This window comes from Lacerta agilis, chromosome 9, assembly GCF_009819535.1.
Source record: "Lacerta agilis isolate rLacAgi1 chromosome 9, rLacAgi1.pri, whole genome shotgun sequence".
Taxonomy (NCBI): Eukaryota; Metazoa; Chordata; class Lepidosauria; order Squamata; family Lacertidae; genus Lacerta; species Lacerta agilis.
Window position 1 is genome coordinate 40,390,537 of NC_046320.1, and position 23,049 is coordinate 40,413,585.

Genomic DNA, 23,049 nt, shown 5'->3' on the forward strand with positions numbered 1-23,049 from the left:
CTTTGAGAAACAATTTTTGAAAATCATATTAGTGTTTTCCTTTTTGAATACTGAACATAATCAAAGTAACAGCTTGATGCAGTGAAACATACCTGCCTACTTGAAGCTGTGGGCCTACATAGAACTGAGAACCATGAATATCTCAACAAACAGACTGGTACCTTAATACTAAAAGATGACTTGAAGCTTTCATGGAAATCTTAATCAGGGAAGAATGAAGTGCTTTTGTGAGTTAGAGGTATGGTTTGGAGGCAGGGGATTGTAAACATTGAGGACAGAGGGAAATGAAATGCAGAAAGCAGTGATGGTGAAAATTGGCATGTATTGTTGATAATACATTGACACAGACATTCTGACAATAATAAGCCAATTAACACTTTTAGTGTGATAAAAATCCATTGTCCTGATTCAGCAATGAACTTCATAATGAATTGCAATTAATCAGATGCATGCTGCAGTTTTACTCCAGTATGGTCTCCTTAAAAGTTAGTTATTATCTTTCCTGTGAAATTGAAGTGTTCCACCACTGGTTTTTTTACTATTTCATTTCTGATTATGATTTGTCTTGATTTATTCTTTTGCATTCAAAGCTTTCCTGGATAATATGAAATAATTGTGAGTAGAGCTTATTTAGAGGCTCAGAAGGCAAATATTTTTCTGACATACAAAACTTAGGCCCTTTACTTTTTTGCCATTGATATAATTGTTCCTGTCCTCTCCTCTGACTCCCTCTTTAATTTATAAGTCCTAGCAAATAAAGTCGGAAGTTCAGGACAAGTAGTCAAGCATGTTTTTAACTTCTGTTATTTGGTTAATTTAATTTGAACATGGAACTTGTTATTTGAACTTTTGTTAGTTTGCGTGTAAATGAGCACACTTGATGCTTGAGTTGTTGCATAATAAATATAAATTCCATTAGTATTTTGTGTTGAGGGCAAACTGTTATTTTAAATTCCTTTGTAGTCATCACTAATAGGAGGATGTATATATTTCTCTTAAAGGATTCAGTGGCTGTGATCCAGAGATCATGTGAGCTAAACTCAGCTCACGAGATGCTTCCACTGGAAGAAAGTGGTGGTGGGGTGGCAGTTTTTGCTGTTATCTGAATGGGGGAACTTCCTTCCTAAAGTGAAGTAAATGTAGTTTGCAGCTTCTTGGAAAATGTCTTAAGTAAGGATATTCTACTGTTTGGCTTCTTATTTGGGGAGGAGTTCATATGGAATGCAACTCTCTGCTTTCTCATTAATTGTGCCAGAATTGGTGTCAATTTGATATTTTCAGAACAATGAGATGGGAGTGGTGACTTATTTTTGGGATGCCATTCTTCTTCTGTGTTTTTCACATTGCATCAGAAATCCTCCCTGTGGCATAAACAAACTTTTACTTTTTAAAATGAATATTATTGCCACAGGGAGGTCGAAGACCTGCATGAATAACGGAGATCTAAACCAAGAGCACCTCCTTTAGTTACCTCATGATGGGGGAATAAAATTGATCCAAAACAGTGTTGGTATGTATAACTTTTTGGTAATATTATACATAAATGAATAATGCATTTTTAAATCAGGGGTGGTATAGCTCTAGACAAGCCCTTAATTCCTTTTAGTAAAAAGTGTTAACTTGTATATTCTAAAAGAAACTTCTTTCTTTTTCAGATTACCGGTACTACTTATACCACTACAGTCATACCTCGTGTTACGTTCGCTTCATGTTGCTTTTTTCCCCCCAGGTTGCGAACGCTGGAAACCCGGAAGTGTTTACTTCTGGGTTTCCCCCGGCGATCATGCGCAGAAGCGTTCTGTGCAGTTTGCGCATGTGCAGAAGCGCCGCTCAGGTTACGGACTTTTCGGGGTGCAAACAGCACCCTGGAATGGATTGGGTCCGTAACCTGAGGTACTACTGTATTATGGAAAGCTAATCTTATAACTACTTCAGACTTTAATTTGTTTGCCACTTATAAACACAAATTTCAAATATCTTCCTCTGGATTTTTCAACTTCCTGTTTAGAAATAACAATGATTTTATGGCTGATGTAAATAATTGGTTGCCATCGGCAACATCAAATCAAACCTTGTAGTAGTGGACAGTTTACTGTATTATGTTGATCTATCAGGATCCTTCTTTACAGAATCTTTCAAGTTAATTTTTGAACTGCTGGTGAAATATGTGATGTAAACCCTTTAATCTGGAAATTTTGCTCTTCACGCCAATTTTGTTTCTTCACAGTCAAGATTTTTAAAATAGCATTACAAAAATATTTTTGTATCCCTGATCCTTGGGGGCTCTCAGAGAGCTCACTGCTGCATCAGTTCTCCCTGCCTCTTCTTGTTTCTGTACCATGGTAAACCAAGGTTTGGCTTAAAGTGTTCTCCAAAGTCAGACTAGTGGTTAACCTGTCTCCTTAATCAGGAGCTGTAGCCAAGGTTTCTTCAGTTACAAAACCTGGGTTCAGACAACACACTAACCCAAACCTAGGTTAGTTGCCATGCTGTGCTAAGTTACAAGGACCAGGGAGGACAAAGTAACTGCTCCTTCCTCCCTGGAAGAGCACCTGAGTGTGCTAAAGCAACTGAATTAGTTTATTATTTATAAAATCTATATCCTGCCCTTTCTCTCAGATGGGTCCGGGGCTGCAAACAGTAAAGAAATAGACACTGGATTCTATCTTGATGACTGAAAAATCTTCAGGAAGCTAGAGTTCATGTCTCCCAATTCGGGCCTCAGCTCTACCAAGCCACATTAGCACCAAATTTGTGCTGTGTAACTGCAACAGCCCTTCTGCCTGTTACTGAACACTTAAAAATGTAGAACCAAATGTGATGGGACCATAAGTGAATGTAGCATATTCCCAGTTTTTGTTGGTATAGATCTGTGGGTATTGCATCCTGTCTGCGGATCCCTTGGCTCATAGAGTGAGATGAGTGCGCAACCCCAGAGTCATCTGTGACTGGACCTAACGGTCAGGGGTACCTTTACCTTTTTACCCCTGATTTAATACTAATAAATAGAAGCAGGCAACAGTACTGAAAGCTGCAGTGTGTATATAGCCTTATAGCCTGTTTTCTCTGAAATGTCATACTGATTTCAGTATCTTTCAGATAAATGTGATTTGGATCGCTGCTATCATCTGCTCTTGAGTTCTACTTGTTGCCAAATTTTGAGAAGTGGTTTTTGTAATGTCAGCATGTTAATTCACCATGACTTTGTTTATTGAATGTCTATTAGTTATAATAGTTTGCCCTCTAATTTGGTTGTGATATGCTTATGGCACATCGTTTATAGTACAGTACATGCTTATAAGAACATAGTTTAAAGAAAAGAAATTGTGTGATAACCAATCACTTCCACTTCTGCCTGCATATTGCTGGTTGAAATTGGATCACAGTGAAGTTTGCCATTTGCAAGACAACTACTTGCATCCTAATGGAAAGGTGGGATTCATCAAGGGCAGTGTGGCAACTTATGAAAGGCCTCTGAAATGGAGGGGGGGGGTGACATTCCTCCTCTCTGCCAGCTCTGCTTATGAATAAACTTTGACCTTAAGGAAACTACACAATGTGGTTGAGATCAGGGCAGCAGTTGCTCTGTTGACAGGACCAAATGCATTTCAAGCAAATGCAGTCGGGTTGTACAAAAAGACTTTGGGTGCCCTTGCCCTCTAATTTCAGAACTCCTTTTAAGGCGGCCTTTTCGGGACTCCGCAGGAACCAATGCAAGGCTGCTCTTCTCACCGGAGAGAACACGGGGCGCTACCTCCATTCCTGAAGCGGTACCTTGGAGAAAGAGAGAGAGGCGTCGTTCAGCCCGGAGGGGGACGCGCGGGAGGCTGGCGAAGAAGTGGCAGAACGAAAAGCGGCTCTGGAGGCGGCGTCGTTTGTCTTGAGCCGAGGGCACCTCCTTTCTGTTGGCATCCCCGCAAACTAGTTGCATGGAAAATAACGGAAGAGACGAGAGATTTTGCCTTCCTCCAGCTCGACCGACTGAAGTGGGATCCCTCCGACCCAAGAAGAACGGAATCTCGTCGTGACTGCGGCGACCGACTCCTGTCCCTGCTGTAGAATGAGAGCAGAAGAGGGGAGGAGGGCGAGCGAGCGCCCGCCCGGCACTTCCTGTCTGCGAGGCTGGCGGCGGAAGGATCGTGTGCGCCCCGCTTGAGGACGGAAGCGCTGTTGCTGCTGCTTCGCCGCTGCCGTTGTTGCCGCTACGCGCGCGGGGGGAGGGAAGGAAGGAAGGAAGCCGAGCGGAACCTTTTGCGTGGCTGGCTGGGCGCGGGAACGAGCGCGCGGAGATAGATCCGTCGGGTTGGCTCGGCTCTTAACGCGTTCGGGGGCCCGAGAGCGCGCACGCAGGCGCGCGCCGACCAGCCGCGGGGGCCCGCGCGCGCGCGCGGCCGAGCGCCAGGGAGTCCCTGCGGGTCAATGCGAAGCCGCCGCCGCCGCCGCCGCTCGCTCCAGCGGCATAAACATGGCGACTTCCCTGCATGAGGGGCCCACGAACCAGCTCGACCTGCTCATCCGCGCCGGTAAGCGGCGCCGCGAAATGGCGGGGAGGGAGCGGGGTGATTGTTAGAAGAGAAGGGAGGCGCTGGGGGTGGGTTGGGGGGGGGAGGGAGAGAAGCGAAGGGCGGGTGATGCGGAGGGAGGCGCGCACGCCGCTCGCTCGCTCGCTCTTCCCGGGGGCGGCACTGGCGCCGGAGTAATGGAGGAGGGCGAATCCAGGAAGTGATCACCTTGGCGTGCTGGGCGCGTTAGCAACCTGACCGCGCTGCGCCCAGGGCGAGCGGGCAGCGGTTGCGGGCGGCGTGCTTGGGCGGGCGGGCGCTGATGGTGCGCCGCCGCCGCCGCCGCCGCCGCCGCACTTCCTTTTGCAGCCCGGGACCAGGAAGAGCGTGTGGCGATTCTTGCGCTTGTCCTCCCGCTAAGCAGCAAGGCACGCCGCGCTCTTCGAGCAGGGAGAGGCGGCTCCCCTTGCAGCGCCTTTCCTTCCTGGTCCACAGCAATTGTTCCCTTGCGCCGAGGTGCCTCTGGCGGGTGCAGGAGCCGCGACGGGCTCAAGGTCCTCATTTTTTGAGGAGGCGCTTCTTGCCCTCTAAACTTTGCTTTGCGCTGGGAAGGGTATGGGAGCAGCCGGGGCCGGGGGGAGACGGGGGCATCGGTACCGCTGCTGCTGTTCCCGGGGCGAACGGCATGTGCCGCCTCTAGCGAGGATATTTAGCTCATTTCCCCCCCCCCCTTCAACCACCATAGCGGAAGCGCGGAGCTCCCTCAGGAGCCCCTGTGCGCGGGGTGGGGGGGGAGGGAGTGACGGGCCTAGCCGGCCAATCAACTGTCAAGAATGTTCGAAATCAGAATGCTACCGTCTCTAATGGGCGGGGCTAGGCTCCTTCAAGCCAGTAGCAGCGAGGGAGAGGTTGAGTGGCAGCGCTTTCTGGCTCTGACAATGCGAGCACGGAATTGGAGGGAAGAGGAAGGATTGTAAATACGGAAGCGAGGGCGGGGCTGGTGTGAGCGCGGAGGGGGGAGGAGGAGCAGAGGAGAATCGCAGTGGGGTTTACAGCTTTCATAAATGCCCTGCGCAGGGAGCGCTTATCTTCCTGGATCTGATAACAGGTAACGGGGATTGATTTTTTTTTTTTGCACATTTAGGACCAGAACGTTCTTGCCTCTTAATTAATTACCCGTCGTTGATGATACAGACAAAGCTTCAGCACCACCCCGAAGTAGCTTTTGTGACTGCATTTCCACTAACCACAGTTTTGCACTGCTTTTTGCACAAGTTTTAATTGAGTTTCTAGCAGTAACACCACAAAATTTTATACTGTTGTGGGAAGGACAAGTGTAAACTTTTTTACATTAATGGTAAACTTCATTTGGAATGTCATTAAGAAATCAGTCATGATTTCAGTGTTGGGTGTAGAGGTTTGTTATCCCAACATAAAAAAAATGTCATTCGAACACCATGGTCTTGCAAATAACCTCAAAGCTGTGATTATTAATACCTTTTTAGCTATATTGTTTTATATACCAGTTTCATTGGAATGAGATTAAAAAGAGTGAAGTGTAGGTGAATTCCAAGGACGTACAGGCCATTGTTTTTTCTTTGCCTTCTTCAGCTTCTTTTTGTGTATCTTATTTAGTCAGGAGACTCTTCCTGTGAGGCAATGTGGAGACTTTGGTCTCCTTTTTCATGTGCATACGAGTGTTGAGGACACCAACAACATTGGTGTTCAGTAGAAGCAGTTTTCTGTTCTGGCTGGCTGGGGGTTTATGTCTGTGCACTGCTGTTTGCTGCTATAGTTCCTTTGTAGCATGAGGGTAGTGTACACGTAAACATTTGTGTGTGTGTGTGTGTGTTTTTTAATCAAAGGTAGCTGTGGTCTTTTCAATGCCCTTTCCCTGGTTTGGTTTCCAAGTGTATCCTCATGCTGCATGTTGTTGTTGTTCAGTCATGTCCGACTCTTCGTGACCCCACGGACCAGAGCATGCCAGGCACTCCTGTTTCTCTGCTTCCCGCAGTTTGGTCAGACTCATGTTGGTAGCTTTGAGAACACTGTCCAACCATCTCGTCCTCTGTCGTCCCCTTCTCCTTGTGCCCTCCATCTTTCCCAACATCAGTGTCTTTTCCAGGGAGTCTTCTCTTCTCATGAGGTGGCCAAAGTATTGGAGCCTCAGCTTCAGGATCTGTCCTTCCATTGAGCACTCAGGGCTGATTTTCTTAAGAATGGATAGGTTTGATTTTCTTGCAGTCCATGGGACTCTCAAGAGTCTCCTCCAGCACCATAATTCAGTAGCATCAATTCTTCGCTGATCAGCCTAAAGTCTTCACTTTGCTTTCTGCCGCAGATAAGCTACTTTTACTGTGATGTTACAGAACATTTATAAATATTTTGAACACTAAGGGGGAAAGTTCAGTGGACAGAATGATGTAGCTTCCACAATGGAAATTACTGGTAACTTGTCTTACACAACATCTAGATATAAAGGAGTTGTGTGCTGTTATAATGAAAGAGCTGCAATCTCTTTGAAGGAAAAGTGAGTGAGGGAGGGAGGGAGGTGGAGAGAGTGTGTGAGAGAGAGGAGGAGAGAGAGAGAGAGAGAGGAGGAGGAGTAGTTAGGGAATAGAGGGAATGAGAACTCATGAAGAAAGGTAGCCTGGGGGTGGAATCTTTACATAGAATGGTACAGGAATACTTGCCTATGGATGGGGGTTGGGAAGCAAGCTAGGGAACAAAGACCCAGGAGTGGGGTAGGGTTGTATTTTCTATATTTGAAATAATCAGCCAAACAGTGGCTTCAGGGTTCTAGTACTTATTAATATGGCTTTCTAAAGCAGTCAGTTGAAGATATTGTGTTCTACCTGCTTTATAAACATATTAGGAAGTTGAAATTCTGGCCATAAATGTTATTGAAGAGATTTTATCTCACTAAAGTTCATTCACAGCTTAAAATACACCTAGTGTGTGATGTAATATGGACTAGATATCACTGAGCTATGTGCTGCCTATCCCCAAATACCCCAGAACACACTAAATTTGTGTCAAGAACCACACTGCCAGTAGTTTAAGAGCAGAATCCAAGGTCCTCAAAAAGCCAAGAATTGGACAAACCTGCACTCAAATGGTCTTGTGCCACCTAGCAAGTTTATGGCTGTGGTATGATTTGAATAGGATTTGTGCTGTACAGTATCTTTTTTGATGTGGGCTCTTAATTCCACTGCTTACTGAATTGATCAGTTTGATCTGGTGTGTCGGCTGGTTACCTATAGCTTGGGAGTACATGTTCACAGGTTCGGAGCTCAAGTGAGGGACTTGGACTATAGCATCAATCGAGCAGAAATCAAACTAGTGTTGCCTATTTCCTAATGTAGCAGCACTCTTGACCATGAGCCACCCCATAGAACAGAGTTTCTTCATTTTGCACATGCCCGTTTCGGTTTTCAGTTACCACCATGTTACTTCCTGCCTCCAGTCCCTCCTATTGCAAAATAGTTTTTACTGTAACAAGAGCCTATGCAGATAAATTGTGAATTGTACAGAAACATTGTCTTTGGACAGATGTTAAAGCTCAGAATAGGGGATGGTGCCATCTACTGGGGAGCAGGATTTGAACAAGTCTCCCAGTTCCTAATGCAATATCCATGGAGCTGAAGCATGGGGCTAATTGTCATGAAGGAGTAGCTGCTCTTTATACTTACCATCCTGACAAGTTATGGTTGGGAGAAGGAAGAGTAGTTGGTTGAACATTTGTAGACATCATTGTTGCATAGCCTGTGCTAGTAACTGGTGCCTTCTGTACAGCAGGTGTGGCTTTGCTGAAATGCCCTTGCAGGTCTAATGGGAAGCCCTGGTGGAGGCCTGGTTTCCTAACCCTGCACCAGAAAATTTTCCAGTGCAATGCAAATGACCCTAATTTGAATAGGAAAATTCACACACACACCCCTTGAAAATCCACATTACTGGTATATACATTATCTATACATATTGTCCATAGTTGATGTGATGCCATGATTGTTTGGGGGTTTATGTAATTGCTGTGGATTTAGAAGACTTATTCCCCCTTGCACGTAATCCTGGGGAATGTTTCAACTAAGATTTCCTTGGATGATACCCATAGAAATTAATGAGCCTCATGAGTAAAACTTAGTTGAATTCCATCCATGATACTGAGTTTCTACTAAGTAAGGTTGCTTTGGCATGACAAGAAGATACGAATAACAAAGTGATACTACTGCATGCACTCTGAGATATCAAAATCAAGAGTAAAAATACTATGAATACTGAAAAGTTTAATAGAATAAGCTCATACTCAATTTTAAGATAAAGCTGCAGATTTTAAAAAAATCAGTATTTTTGCTATACAGTACGTGAAAAAGCTATCACAAGACAGGAACTACAGGTCTATGCTTTTCTATGGAATACTTCTATTATGTCAGAAATAACACCTGCAGGTCTGGCTGGGCAAACAATATATGTGCATCTCCCTCCTTGCTCTTCCTCTTCAAATGTTCCACTGTTCTTTCATGTTTTTGTCCAGCTTTTAGTGCTTTCTGTATTTTTAGATAAATATGAAAAAATATGACCACCATATCTGGACATATGTGGCACCGGTAGAACACTTGGAATATTTATGGACATCAGTTTGATTATATCACAGTGATGCTGTGCAGATGTGTGTTTTGCACATTATCACTGGAGAGCATGGTATAATACTACTGGCTGGCAGCAAGAATGATTGATGACTGTACCAGGAGTGATCCAAAGGCAGGGTGTGGTGGGTGGATGAGCAGTAGACCATGGCCTATCGAGTGATTTAATTGCATTAAAAAACTGCATTTTGTAGGATTTTTATTTATTTATGGTAATTACATACCACTTTTCAGGTAGGTCTTTCAAAGGAGTTTACATAAGACCATTACAACAATAAGCATCAATTTTTAAACAAAAGTTACAATAAAATGAAAATGACGACTGATTAGATTAGAATAAGATGGAACTGCTGGTTCTTTACTCCCCTCTGGGCAAAATGGTCCTTCAGAATCTCTTCCAGTGACAGTTGGAGGAGGGACACCACTGAGAAGCTGGGTGGTGGCAGCTCACCTGGTTGTTCTTAACAGTTGTGATTTATTCCATGTTTGAATTAAGTCCTAGAGTTTCATTCAACTAAATCAACTAAAATCAACTAAAATAACAAGTATTGGAGATTTGAAACTTTGCACTTGATTTAGAAAAATAATTTCTTAAAGACATTTAACCTGAGTTGAAGCTAAGAGCAAGTTGTCAACTTAATTAAAAAAAAGTTTTTTGGACCTTGGAGATAGATGCCTTCTGAATAATGCCCACCTTTTAAAATAAAATAAAATAAAAAACAACATATTTGAACAAGTTCCCTACAGGAAGGGTCAGCTTAGGGCTTAGGCTTTGTTTTCAGAAAACAAGTCTATATTCTCACAACTCTTCTATGTGTGCTTCATTTGTGATACTCTGTTACTAATTCTATAAAACATGTTCTTGCCAAGTGAGGTATTCGTTAGCTTTTCACAAGTACAGTAGTTCATAATTACCTCATTGCTGGGGAACTTTTAATGGAAGGTGGGGCACTTTAGGTTCTCCAATTGTTGCTGGACTACAATACTCATTCTGGGAGTTGGTAACAATATATGGAGGGCCACAGGTTCTCCTCCTTTGTTTTAAGGTGTAATGGTAATCTATAAGAGTGAGGCTCAGATAGTAGCTGAGAGCCTGAGCTGTAAACAAGGAAGTTCACTGTTCAGGTTTTGTGTTCTTGCGTAATGCTACCTAGTGAGCAAAATGGGTAGGCCATTTTGGACAATTTGGGGAGTGGGGCGAAACTTGCTGCCTCCCAGAGCTCTGATGGAGGGGGCACTATTTTTCTTTTCTAAAACACGCCAAGAGATGCAGCATATTTTTTTGTTGAGGATGTGATGGGTGAGTGGGGGAAATTGCTGCTGCCTGTGGCTGTCAGGAGAATATACACTCATCAGTGAGTTAAGTCCCCCCCACTTGCCAGTGTTTTTTGTCTTGCTCATACCCATGAAATTCTGCTTAAGTATTAGACCCCAGAAATAGGCTTTTGAGTAGTTCTCCTGTGTTAAGAGAAAGAGCACAAAGGTGTTACGTTCCCTTTCCATGACTTCCAGTCTGTGTTGTCACCCTTCTCACCCTATTTGAGAATTTGTCCTTTAGTTTAGTTTCGAACGTTTTATAATATCAAGTGTTCCTGTTCTGTCTTCTTGAAGATGCTTTAGAAAGGAGTGGGAGGGAATGGAATTGTGCATATGCTAAATTTGATGGCAATTACCGTAACTTCAAGGTTGGTTGATTTCCACATATTTTACAGTTAATTGCAGTTTATTCCTTTGTCCGCTGTCTAACATTCAGTAATAGCTGCTGCTTAGAGAAAGACTAAAAGCAATCTGAAGGTGAACCTCTTTCTTAGTGCAGTATCTAAGAAGTAACACATAGCATGTGCCTAAAGCCCTAACTCATTCCCAAACCCCACAGCAGAAATGGCAGGTTGTATGTGTACAGTGTACAGGCTAAAGGATGTCTTTGTCTGGGACTACTGTGCTTGAGAGATCTTTTGCTTTCCCATTTCTTGCTAATTAGCTCTGGCTACACAGGGTAATTCATTAATAGTTACTCTGGTACTTATAAAAAATACTTTATAACCTTTGCAAGGGTCCAGTTTTAAAGATAGGGGACTCAAGCAGTGCCATGTCCCTTGCTATCAGCAAGCTTAATAGCTGTGCTGGAGTTACATTTTCAGGTGCCACAGTAAGGCTGTGGCATTTATCTGATGACTTAGACATGTATTCCTGTCCCCACCCCCCAAAAAACTTTATTATTATGTGTGTTTCCAAGCCTTTCCTATTGGTAGTGCTACGGCCTGATTCACACAGCCAGTTTTCCTTATTAGTGGCTGCTGGGTCATGTGGTGAGCTCTTTTGAAAAAAAGGTTGTTGCTATTTTTGCAATGTCAAGCAGCCACCCATATGTGTGAATTGGGTCTTGGTGACAGAAGCATTTTTTTAAAAAATGTTCTTCCTCTTCCCTAATTTAATTTTGAATATTGAAGTAACTGGATAGCCTTCAGGATCTTCCAGTGAAGAAACCCTGGTTTGAATCCTCATTAGCTTACTGGCACTGCAGATAGGTGACTGTAGTTATTCTAAAGATAGATTAGACGCTGGCAGCCGAGCTGGAATGGTTTAGCTTTGAGTAGATTTCCATAAATGGAAAAAGCAACTGGAGAGAGAGAGAGAGTTTGTGTATACCTTAATGTGTGTGGATGATACGCAACAGGTGGCTACGTATTGCTAGTTTATAAAATCTTCATGGGGAGAAGAGAAAATGCCTTTTTATAAAATCACAATGGCTACTTAAACATCTAGCATTTCCCCCTATTGTGTTTTCTGGGCAAGATCCTACTACAAACATCTTTAAGGCTTCTTTTATTGCGGAATTTATAAGGTTGCAATATCAATTTGAATGAGAAATACCAAACTCATGTCAACAATAATTCTTTTCTTGCCCTTTATGGGAAAAAATTAGAAACATATTACGTATGAAGCACAATCCTGGAGGACCAGCTAGTGGGAAGGTGGGATACAGATTTAGCAGCAACAACAACCAATAATAATAATACTTGACCAGACTTTGCTGGGAAGTAGAACTAGTATGCAAAATAGCAATGTAGCGGTGTCCTCATCTCCCCTCCTTTTGCACTTAGAAGCATAGAACCATAGAACTGTAGAGTTGGAAGGGACCCCAATAGTCATCTAGTCAAACCCCCGCAATGCTGGAATCTCAGCTAAAGCATCCATGACAGATGGCCATCAAACTAGCCCTACTTTGGACTAGCCCAGACCTCCAGCCACTCAAGCCTCTTCCCTTCCTTGCCCTAGAATGCGTCTGAGCCACACAAGATGGGCCAAGAGGCATCCAGAGGAAGGGAAAGAGGTGAACATAAGAAAAGCTGTGCTGGATCAGCCAAAGGCCCATCTAGCCCAGCACTCTTGTCTCACAGCCAGCCAGTTTTCTATGGGAAGCCCAGAAATAGGACCTGAGCTCTGCTCACATGTGATTCCTAGCAACTGGTATTGCCTCAGATGTGGAGGTGGAACACAACTATCACCATGTCTAGTAGACATTGATAGCCCCATCCTATGTGACATTGTCTAATCTTTTAAAGCCATCCAAGTTGGTGGCAATCATACTATGAACCATTTTGTAGTTGTGTGCCATGATAATTTTTCAGATTTTCAAATGGGCCCAGGGTCCCCAAATGTTGGTGACCCCCTGTATAAGTGGCTTATAGGGGGTTAATAATTGGCCGCACAGAAAAAAAAAGCTTTCTCTGGAGTTGATGTTAGATGAAGCTGCTAATAGTGATGCCAGCTGATTGAAGACTATTTAACTCAGGGGTGGGGAACCTTTTTGATGCAGTAGGACAGATTCTTACCTTTCCTCACCATTATGGGCTAACTTTCACAAAGCCAGATTGAAAGGCACAATTGTAACTCGTGTCCAAGCTCCTATTGATAGGATTGTAAGGTTTCAACAAATCTTAAGGCCAGAAAAGAAAAAGCAGTGAACCAAATCTACTTGTGTGATGGATTGTTGTTGTTTTTTGCACAGTGGAAGCATCTGTACATGGCAGCAATGTGCACTGTTCGGATAAGACAATTGAAGCAGCTGAGGCCTTGCTTCATATGGAATCTCCAACCTGCTTAAGAGATGCTAGAACTCCAGGTATGTCAATGATAACAAATCAATCTTTTGCCCTCTTTGAAACGGTGGCTTAATTTGCATTAACTGCACCTGAGGTTTAATTTGCGAGTATGCTTCTTTCAGGGCCAAGAGCTGTCTGCTCCCCTGAAGGATATATTCATTAGCTTTTAATACTCTTAAGGACTGGTCTGCAAGTTACATATTGCATGTGTTGGCAGCAGTGTTGTGCAATCGCTACACAAAAGTGCTTCTCTATATAAAGAATTACTTTAATCTGTTTGAAGCAGCCACCACTCTGAGCCTGATTCAGGTACTTTCCAATACTAAGTGACCTGGGAAGGAAAGGCATGTAGGTCACTTCCAAATTGTCTTAGTGATTTGTACTGTACGGCTAACTAGTACTCACGGTCAAAACAAAATCGAAAATTCTTTCTAGTAGCACCTTAGAGACCAACTGAGTTTGTTCCTGGTATGAGCTTTCGTGTGCATGCACACTTCTTCAGCTGAAGAAGTGTGCATGCACACGAAAGCTCATACCAGGAACAAACTCAGTTGGTCTCTAAGGTGCTACTAGAAAGAATTTTCGATTTTGTTTTGACTATGGCAGACCAACACGGCTACCCACCTGTAACTAGTACTCACGGTTTTATTATGATGATTATTTGTAAATTTAATTTGGTTGCATAGAAGAGCATTAAAATTGTCCCCCTGACTAATCAATCAGTCCATAAAACCTGTTGAGGTTGATGGTGGTGGAGGAATAGCATGTTTTCAGGTGTTTGGGGTTTCATGTACTGAAGAGATTTTGAACAGGCAGGTTTAAAATGAATTTGGACATTGCAAATATTATAATTGTCCTCTGGCCTGTCATACTGCAACATTTTCTGTGGATCTATAATTTCATATTCACATGACACAACTCAAAAAAGATGGAAAATGACTTATTAAAGAATTGTACTTTACAATGGTTATTTGAGACTGAGACCTAACCCATGTAATCGTGAACTGGGTTTCATTCCGAAAAGAAAATCAACTACTTGCTTTTTCTCAATTTACAAATCATATGCAAAGTATAATGGAAGCAATGTAGAAAAGTACAGGGTTCAGTCATTTCTAAAGTTGAATTTATATGAACATTTCTGGGACGCAAGTGTTTGGTAATACCTAAAAAGAAAAGAAAAAAAAACCTCTAGTTCTGTTACTGTGTTATATCTTATCCTGTATTGTGATACATGTGGGAAACTAGTTTGTTTGTTTTTGTTCTTCAAATGATAAGGCAGTTTCTTTGTTGGATTTAATCCAAAGCCTAACCTTATTTATTTATTTATTTGCTTTCTTTAGTGGAAGTTTTTGTCCCACCTTGTGTGTCAACTCCAGAGTTCATTCATGCTGCAATGAGGCCAGATGTCATTACAGAAACAGTAGTGGAGGTATCAACTGAGGAGTCTGAACCAATGGATATATCTCCTATTCCAACATCTCCAGAGATCCATGAGCCAATGAAAAAAAAGAAAGGTACTTTGCTAAGGGACAGTAACAACTAAAAGCAACAAAATAGTCACCAATAATTTGAAAAAGGCACAACACACTTTGCTTTGAATATTTTGGGGCTGGAAAAGCAACTAAAAATAAAAAAACCTAGCACAAATATTTTATTATATAGGTAGAAGGTGTTTGATACCCTAACACTGTTAAATAAATAAAAATAATGTAAGTTAAATGTAAAGTTATAAATATACTATTATAATAACTTTCATGCATGGCAGAAATAAACTCGTCATTTTAACACTCTCATGGTTACTGTTGATCGAATATGCTGACCAAAATGAATGATTCAGATTTCCCCTCTAAATACAAGCATTCTGGGTTATAAATGGGGACTATTAATGACCGCTTTTATAGATCTTTTGCGAGGCTGGGTGAGATCAATTATGTACTACATACGCAGTCTCAGAAATTTTGTGGAAGGGGGTTTATACCATAGAAATAACATTTATGTTCATGGATGGCTCATTGTCATATAATTCATTTACACAAGGGGGGTGATTATCATGTTAGTTTAATTGTTGGAATTCTTTTAGAACATGTAAGTGTGATGGAGATTCTGCTTAACTCAACATCAGATAAAATTGTGATTTGTGAGACATGTTGCCAGCATCCCAGTGTAGCACCAGATAATGGCACATTATTTAGATTTGAATGAAAACCTAAGCTGTGAGAGGACTCAAGCTGTGAAACATTTCTCCGTGCATATTTCAGTCTTTCCAACTGTTTTTGCAGCTGGCCGTAAGCCAAAACCCCAAGTGCCACCAGCCATTTCCAGTGCGTCTCCAGACCTGAGTATAAAGAAGAAGCCAAGAGAAGGCAAAGGTATTTTTATTTTATTTTTAAAAATATATATTTTATATTGTTTATTTTATTTGTGTATTAACATTTTCAGTGTTTATGATTACATAGCAACAATACTTTAATGCTCTATTAACAATGGTCGCAACCTTTCTTTTGAATGTAAATATGTTGATGCACCTCATGCAAGCCCTTGAAACTGTTTATTTGCTGTTAGATTTCTGGTGCACCAGGTACGTTCTTGTGTAAGTAAGAAGTGAACATACACTCACTCAACATGCTGGAGCAGTGTGCTGCTCACTTCAAATTTGCCACTGCAGCCAGAGACATGCAAAGTATTTGTGTTCCTGTTCAGTCATAGTGGGTTGAATAGCTGCGCCTAGGGAAAATATGAGGTAGTCCTGTCTTAAGTTTGGCAGAGATCCTTCAGATATTTGCAAGGCGCAGGACTGCTATTCTTACAAGATACCCTTCTGTTGTAGCCTGCTTCTTTTTTGTGCTGCTAAAAACAGTGATATTCCAGAAGCCTGATGCTGAGCAAGTGGAGGACTTGTGGTCCAGTCACCCCATCATCTGTGACGATTGACCCTGCTGGCTGGGACTGATCAGAGTTATCTCAATCAATCATTTTATTTGTATGCTCCCTTCCCAAAGTTAAAGCCATGCTCAAGGCATTTAAAAATTACATACAGTGGTACCTCGGGTTCCATCACTTCAGGTTACAGACTACGCTAACCCGGAAGTAGTACCTCGGATTAAGAACTTTACCTCAGGTTAAGAACGGACCTCCGGAACAAATTAACTTTGTAACCAGAGGTACCACTGTAATTGAAAACATAACAAAAGCAGTCATAAACAATAAGTAAAACATTGAAAAGTACACAACCAAATTGAACAATTTCCACATAAATCGTAAGAGGAGCTAAAATAAAGATACAAAATTTTTGTATCAATAATAGCAACCTCCCCCCCCCCCCCCGAGCCCAAGAGTTGGAGTTCAGCGACATATGAGTGGCTACAGCTTTCTTGGCACTGGCCCAAAGGTGGTGGTGGTTGTTGTTTTTAAAAAGCTTTTTAGGGATGGAATAACATTTTATGTGATATTAATGTTGACCTGTGATGGTGTGTTAATCTCACTTGATGACTTCTCATTGCCTGATTATTTTCCTCTGTAAGGTTGCTTGAGTTGCTACTTGGTGATTCTCAATGCCCAGATGAAGTTAATTTTGTCATGTTTTGAATATCCTCTTAGTGCTGGAGAGGTATGAGGGAGTAAGAGTGAGTGTGGACCAGAATGAACATTCAGAAATTCAAAAAACAACTTTTCTTTGTTAGCTGAACCTAAGTGGTTCTGAAATCATATTTTGCTACTATTTCCCTATTAGTGTGTGTAAAAATATATAATGTGTGTGCGTACCCTCAATTTATATGAGGTGACCTTGCACAATATGTTCAGCTCATGGAAGCAGAACTCTAGTGGTAGATTGCCCCCTACTGAACGTCTAGTAAAAAGATGATCTTATTTACATACATCTCAAGGTGATTTACAACTATACCATAAACACAAACAACTAACTAAAGAGATTTAAAAACATTACAGACTTAATATGCAAGGCAGAAACTTGCTTCCAGTTAGAAAAACTTGTCTGAACAAAAATGTTCCCAATTGTTTCTGGAAAGTACAAAGCGTGAGCACTGGTTGTATCTGAACAGGGATACTCTTCCACAAAATAATCGGCAGCTACACAGTAACTGTGAATTCTGATATTTTAGGGACTTAAAAGAGAAATTTATGTAAAATTCAAGTGTATAGTTGTTTCATATATTTTTCCTAGCAAGTATATAGAAGCGTCTAGAACTGCAAGTTGGTTATCTTTCCTTGACAACTTCCTGCTGCTTGGAAGTATTGGTTAAAGTTGGAAGATGTAAAACAAGGTTAGAGCTGGAAGATTTAAAAAAAAAAATAGAAGAAGAGTGAATTATATATTGATTTCAGAAAAAAGATATACTGGTGATTTCTAATACTCTCAGAAAACTTTTAAAATAAACTATATTTTTCATGCTTTCTAATAAAAATCCTTTAAGAAACATTTCGGAGCTGAGCTAGATTAGTTTGTTCTTGATGAACACACCATTGCCAGTAATCCTGCTTCATTATTGCCAAAAACTCCTGATAAGATTGTTAGGATTGGCTATTGGGGGAGGAACAGAGTTTGTTTGAGGCCCATTGAAAAAATAAATGCCCTGAAGCTCAGAAGTTCCAGTACTAAAAACCACAGACAGGAGGAAAGAGGCATTAGTGTCTGCAAAGAACTTGATTTAGCATCATGTGAACATTTTTGGCAACCAACCCCACTCTTTACTTTCTTTTCTACCAGAATTTAGTTTAATTGTGCTTCCACAGCTGTCTCCCTTACATATGGGCTGAACCCATTCTACAAGTTTCAAAAACAAGTGCTCACATACCATAGGCCAATATAATAGCTAGTTGTGTGAGAATATAATGCTTTTCTTCAGTTTTAGAGATCTTTAAAGATATTAATTGCCTGTTATTTATATTTTTATCATAGGAAATACAACCTACTTGTGGGAATTCCTTCTAGATCTTCTCCAGGACAAAAATACTTGTCCTCGATATATCAAGTGGACTCAGCGGGAAAAGGGCATATTTAAGCTTGTGGATTCTAAAGCAGTCTCCAAACTATGGGGGAAACACAAAAACAAGCCTGATATGAACTATGAAACAATGGGGAGGGCTCTGAGGTAAAAAGAAAGAATATTTTTTTTGGGGGGGGGGGTGAAGAATGTTGAAGTTTTTTTGTTTTAAACAAATCACTGTGTTATAGCTGATTTGAAACTTCCTTTCAGGCTTTTTTTTGAGAATTTTATTTGATAAAATGGCATTTCACTTTTTAAGCCAGTTTGTTTGTAGTTTTTTTATTCTTTGTGGCAACAGCATTATTATTAAAACAATGTTCTGTTTTTTACCTTGCATGCTTTTTATAATCCCATATGTAGGGGTATTTATTTATTTTTCAAATATATATACCGCTTGATTGTTTGTTTTTTAACAATCTCCACCTCAAAGCTGATTACAAAAAGATAGGTAATTTATGATGGAGAAAACAAGACTCTGGTCATCCCAACAAGGGTTTCTTGATGGTTATAAACTTAAAAGGTGCTTCATATGAACATCATATAAACCTTTCTTGTACTTCCCCCCCCCCCTTCAGATACTACTATCAAAGAGGAATTCTGGCAAAAGTTGAAGGACAAAGACTTGTATATCAGTTCAAGGAAATGCCCAAAAACATTGTGGTTATTGATGACAAAAGTGAATGTGGCAGTGAAGATTTATCAATCGCCACCGATGAGAAGTCATTGGAGCGAGTGTCACTTTCTGCAGAAAACCTTTTGAAAGCAGCAGCCTCTGCTCGTGCAGGAAAAAACGCTTCTCAGTTGAACTGCACAAGAGCAGAGAAGCCCATTACCAGAGTGGTGAATATCTCCTCACCTGGGCATGAAATGACATCTTGTTCCACAACCACCGTTCCAGCAACAACTGCTCCCAGGTTAGCACTGCATGATTTGCCTATTGGATAGGCCAAAGCTTGAGAAATTAGTACAGTGTCATTGAATGACGTTGTACCTGTCTTTCTGGAAACATTCTCAGTTTGAATATAGACAGACAGATGTTCTCAGTACAACATCCATAATTCAGATTACTCAAACACAGGAGTTTGAAATGGGATCTGTTAAATGTGAACTGTTAATCTAGTCTAGTCATACAGTTTAAAACAAACCTTTTTGGTATTTCTGTTGTGAATCTCAAGCAGTAGAATGAGTAAAGACACAAGTAGCCTTCACATTTTAAGCATGAAATTTGGCCTGGGGAAGTCTTCAGAGGCTTGACAGCCATCTGTCAGGGATGGTTTGATGGTGTTTCCTGCTTGGCAGGGGGTTGGACTGGATGGCCTTTGTGGTCTCTTCTGATTCTATGATTCAATTCTTATTTATAGGAGATAGCAATATATATATATATATATATATATATATATATATATTCATGCAAACATGCCTAGATCTGTGGCAAGTAGTTTATTTAGCAGATTTGTCCATGTGGCTTGTTTGATCTTAATGCAATGTTTTGTCCTCATCTGTTTGACAGAACTGTTCGTGTGGCCATGCAAGTGCCTGTCGTAATGACGTCTCTGGGACAGAAAATATCAACTGTTGCAGTGCAGTCAGTAAATGCAGGGTCACCGTTGATTACCAGCACAAGCCCAACCACAGCAGCAACCCCAAAAGTCGTAATCCAGACAATCCCTACAGTGATGCCAGCATCTGCTGAAAATGGAGAGAAAATCACAATGCAGCCTACGAAAATAATTACCATCCCTGCTACGCAGCTTGCGCAGTGCCAGTTGCAAACAAAAACTGGTTTGCCCGGGACAGGAAGCATTAACATAGTGGGAACGCCACTAGCCGTGAGAGCACTTACTCCTGTGTCCATAGCTCATGGGACACCCGTGATGAGACTATCCATGCCGGCCCAGCAGGCAGGTAGCCATACCTCTCCCAGAGTTATTAGCGCAGTCATAAAAGGTCCAGAGGTCAAATCTGAAGCAATGGCTTTGAAGCAGGAGCGGGAGGTTAAGACACTGCAGCTTGTTCAGGAAGAAAAGCCTGCGGATGGAACCAAGACGGTTACGCATGTGGTTGTGGTCAGTACGCCATCGGCTATTGCCCTCCCTGTAACTGTGAAAACGGAGGGGATGGTAACATGCGAGAAATGAAGAAAAGGCAGCTATGGACACGAATTACATACACCATTGTGGAATTAAGTAAACTGACATATTTAGGGAGGCAGGGAAATGGACACAATCAAGAAGTTAACAAAACAAAACAAACTGATTTTAAAAATTGTTAATAGTTATGCATATGTTTGAAACTTACTGGAGATGAATTGATGTCCCATGTTTCAGTGGGAATTGAACCACATCCTCACGCTGACACAATTGCCTCTTGCAAAGTGGGAAACTGCTAAGCTGATAAAGAAGGAAAAATTCAGGGGTGGAGTGGGGCTCGAGGCTCACTGCATTATCAAGTTACACTAAGGCATGGAACACTAAGCTGGTTCTGTGAAGGGTTCCTGGTTTATGTCTCTGGGAAGGGCGGCGGGAAAGAGTCTCACTGTTACATGACAAATCTGATGCATTCTAATGTGCATACCAGCAATTATTACTGTGTCTTCACAGAATTCAACTGGTGCTATGTGAATAACTCTGCTACTAGGTATTTTAGAATGTGAATTAAAGGAGAGGATTAAAAAGCTTCTAAAAGAAGACGAAGATCTAGAGGGATTTTTGTATCATACAGCTTAAGCAGATTTAAAACGAAAGCCTTAGACTGATTTTCAGTTCTCTTTCTTGAAATAAGCTAATGGCTTGTTTGTGTAAAGCATTTTTTATTAAAACAATTTTTTAAAGATCTTATACCTAGCACAGTATTGTTATAGGATTACATGTAACATATTTTGTATGGTAGTTAAGTCTGTCAGTTTCTTAATTGTGGACAAAGTGGCCATAGGGTTGTGGTGGCCTTTTGCTGCCGCAGGCCTGGGTCACCCACTTAGCCTCGACATCTGTGCATACATTTCAGTTTCAGCTTCTACTCTGTCACTTGAAAGGTCACGCTTGGCATGAACTCTTGTCAGGTAGTTAAAAGAGCCTGTACATTTTTTTTAGTTAAAGTTAGAGGGAAGTACCAGTGTTCAGAATGAACTATAATAGTTTGTATATTCAACATTTAAAGTATATTCTATTTTGTTGTACTCTTGTTTCAAAGTGTATTCAAGTAGGTTTTACTGAAATACAAACATGAAATTTAAGTTTAGTCTCTCTTTTTTAAAAAGTCTCTGGTGCTCATCCAGATAACACAGTACAGCAGTTTCATTCTTCCATTATTCTGAAACTATAAATTCATAATTTGAAGAAGTGTCAAGCAATGGAGTAGCTTAGCTTATTGTGCTATGAAAAATGTAACAAGAGATAACAGGTACCACGGTGTCTTGCTTCTGAGATGTGCATTGTGGCCTGTGTGTTTACTGGCTTGGTTTCATATTAGTAGGGATAACGTGGTGATGGTGGTGGAGGGAGCAGTTAGCACAAAACATTTACCGGTAAGTGCAAAAGGAGGGAAGAAAAATGGGTGGGTTGGAGGCAGACTGGAACAGAATCAGTACAGCCGTAATACCCAGTTCATAATGTGAGCAAGAGGCATCAGTGGAAAACTGCTGCAGAATAATTTTAAACGCAATGGACAACTATGTAAAGATACCAAGGACCATTTGAGGAAGTTTCTGGTGTTTCCCATTCTTCTGTGTGTTTTTCCAGCAACACTTGACCACACAAGCAGCATTTGTTATAACCTGTGAAGGGAAATCATTTTGGGAGCGCAATGTATTTTTGTTGAAAGTACCTATGTACCATAGCAGACATATCCAACCCATCGATCCTGATCGATCTGTCAATCACGGGCTTGATCTGGGTTGATTGCGGGCCCAAGGCAGCCAGAGCACAGCATGCTCAATAGTCAGAAAGACAAGGGCTCCAAAGAGCTCTGCAGCCCAGCTGGTTTGAGGAGAGAGATGTGCTGCAGGGAGGGGGGGAGGTGTAGGAGCCAGGTCTCTGACAAGGGAAGGCAGGATCAGGACCAGCAACAGCATCGCCTGCGCAGGGGTAGAGGGAGGCAGGAACGGCATTGCCCGCCCACCCTGCACCCATCCCTGGGTGGTAGATCACTGCCAGTTTTTATATTGGATTGTAGATCACACCCTACTTCTTGTCGGACATGCCTGTACTGTAGTGTGAGCTGCAATGAACCAGATAAGTCTCACTAAAAATGCTACTTGCCATCTCACTTTATAAATGTGCCGAATCCAGCAGCTGCCCTTCTGGCATAAGGAATATGTATTTATGCTGGGAGTACTGTATGAGAAAACAAAAAGCCAATCTAACTATATATTGCAACTTTTTGTGGATGTATGTACGAAACCCACCTTACACTGCATCAACTTTGGTAAAAGGTTTTCTACAAGCACTGTGCAATTCCCAATGTAAGTGAGGGAAGGGGGCGAATAACAGGGTTAATAGTGACTTGCAGCAGAGGGAAAGGCAGAGCCCATTCGCCTGTAATTTGGTTCCTTCCCTGTTTCCAGCCAAACTGGCCACTTTTAAGACTGGGAGCCTGAGTTTCCTTGTTTTCTTCCCAGCCCTCTTCCTTGTAAGTCTGCCGGCAGGGACTATTTGCAATACTTTAGTGGCTTTTCAGCAGTTTCGTAGGCCTGGACAATCCTACTTTACTTTTAACAGGGAAAATAATTTAATCTAGCTTTTGCAAATTTAATTGAAGACATTCAACAATCAATGGTTCGGAACTATATAGACAAGCT

The 23,049-nt window shown here is 41.7% G+C and overlaps 1 protein-coding gene across 2 annotated transcripts in view; it reads left to right on the forward strand.

Moving 5' to 3' along the window:
* The window catches only part of ELF2 (E74 like ETS transcription factor 2), a 40,013-nt gene extending 18,527 nt beyond the window's left edge, over positions 1-21,486 (forward strand). The window contains exons 1-7 of one of the 2 annotated variants that reach the window (XM_033161171.1): positions 4,374-4,523; positions 13,158-13,271; positions 14,592-14,765; positions 15,531-15,620; positions 18,167-18,359; positions 18,830-19,168; positions 19,765-21,486. In XM_033161171.1, the coding sequence (XP_033017062.1) occupies positions 4,466-4,523; positions 13,158-13,271; positions 14,592-14,765; positions 15,531-15,620; positions 18,167-18,359; positions 18,830-19,168; positions 19,765-20,392 (1,596 nt within the window). In that variant the 5' untranslated portion in view covers positions 4,374-4,465 and the 3' untranslated portion in view covers positions 20,393-21,486. Of the gene's footprint in view, positions 1-4,373; positions 4,524-13,157; positions 13,272-14,591; positions 14,766-15,530; positions 15,621-18,166; positions 18,360-18,829; positions 19,169-19,764 lie in introns of those variants that run through there. The other variant, XM_033161170.1, reaches the window with a different exon arrangement.
* The last annotated feature ends 1,563 nt before the right edge of the window (positions 21,487-23,049 follow it).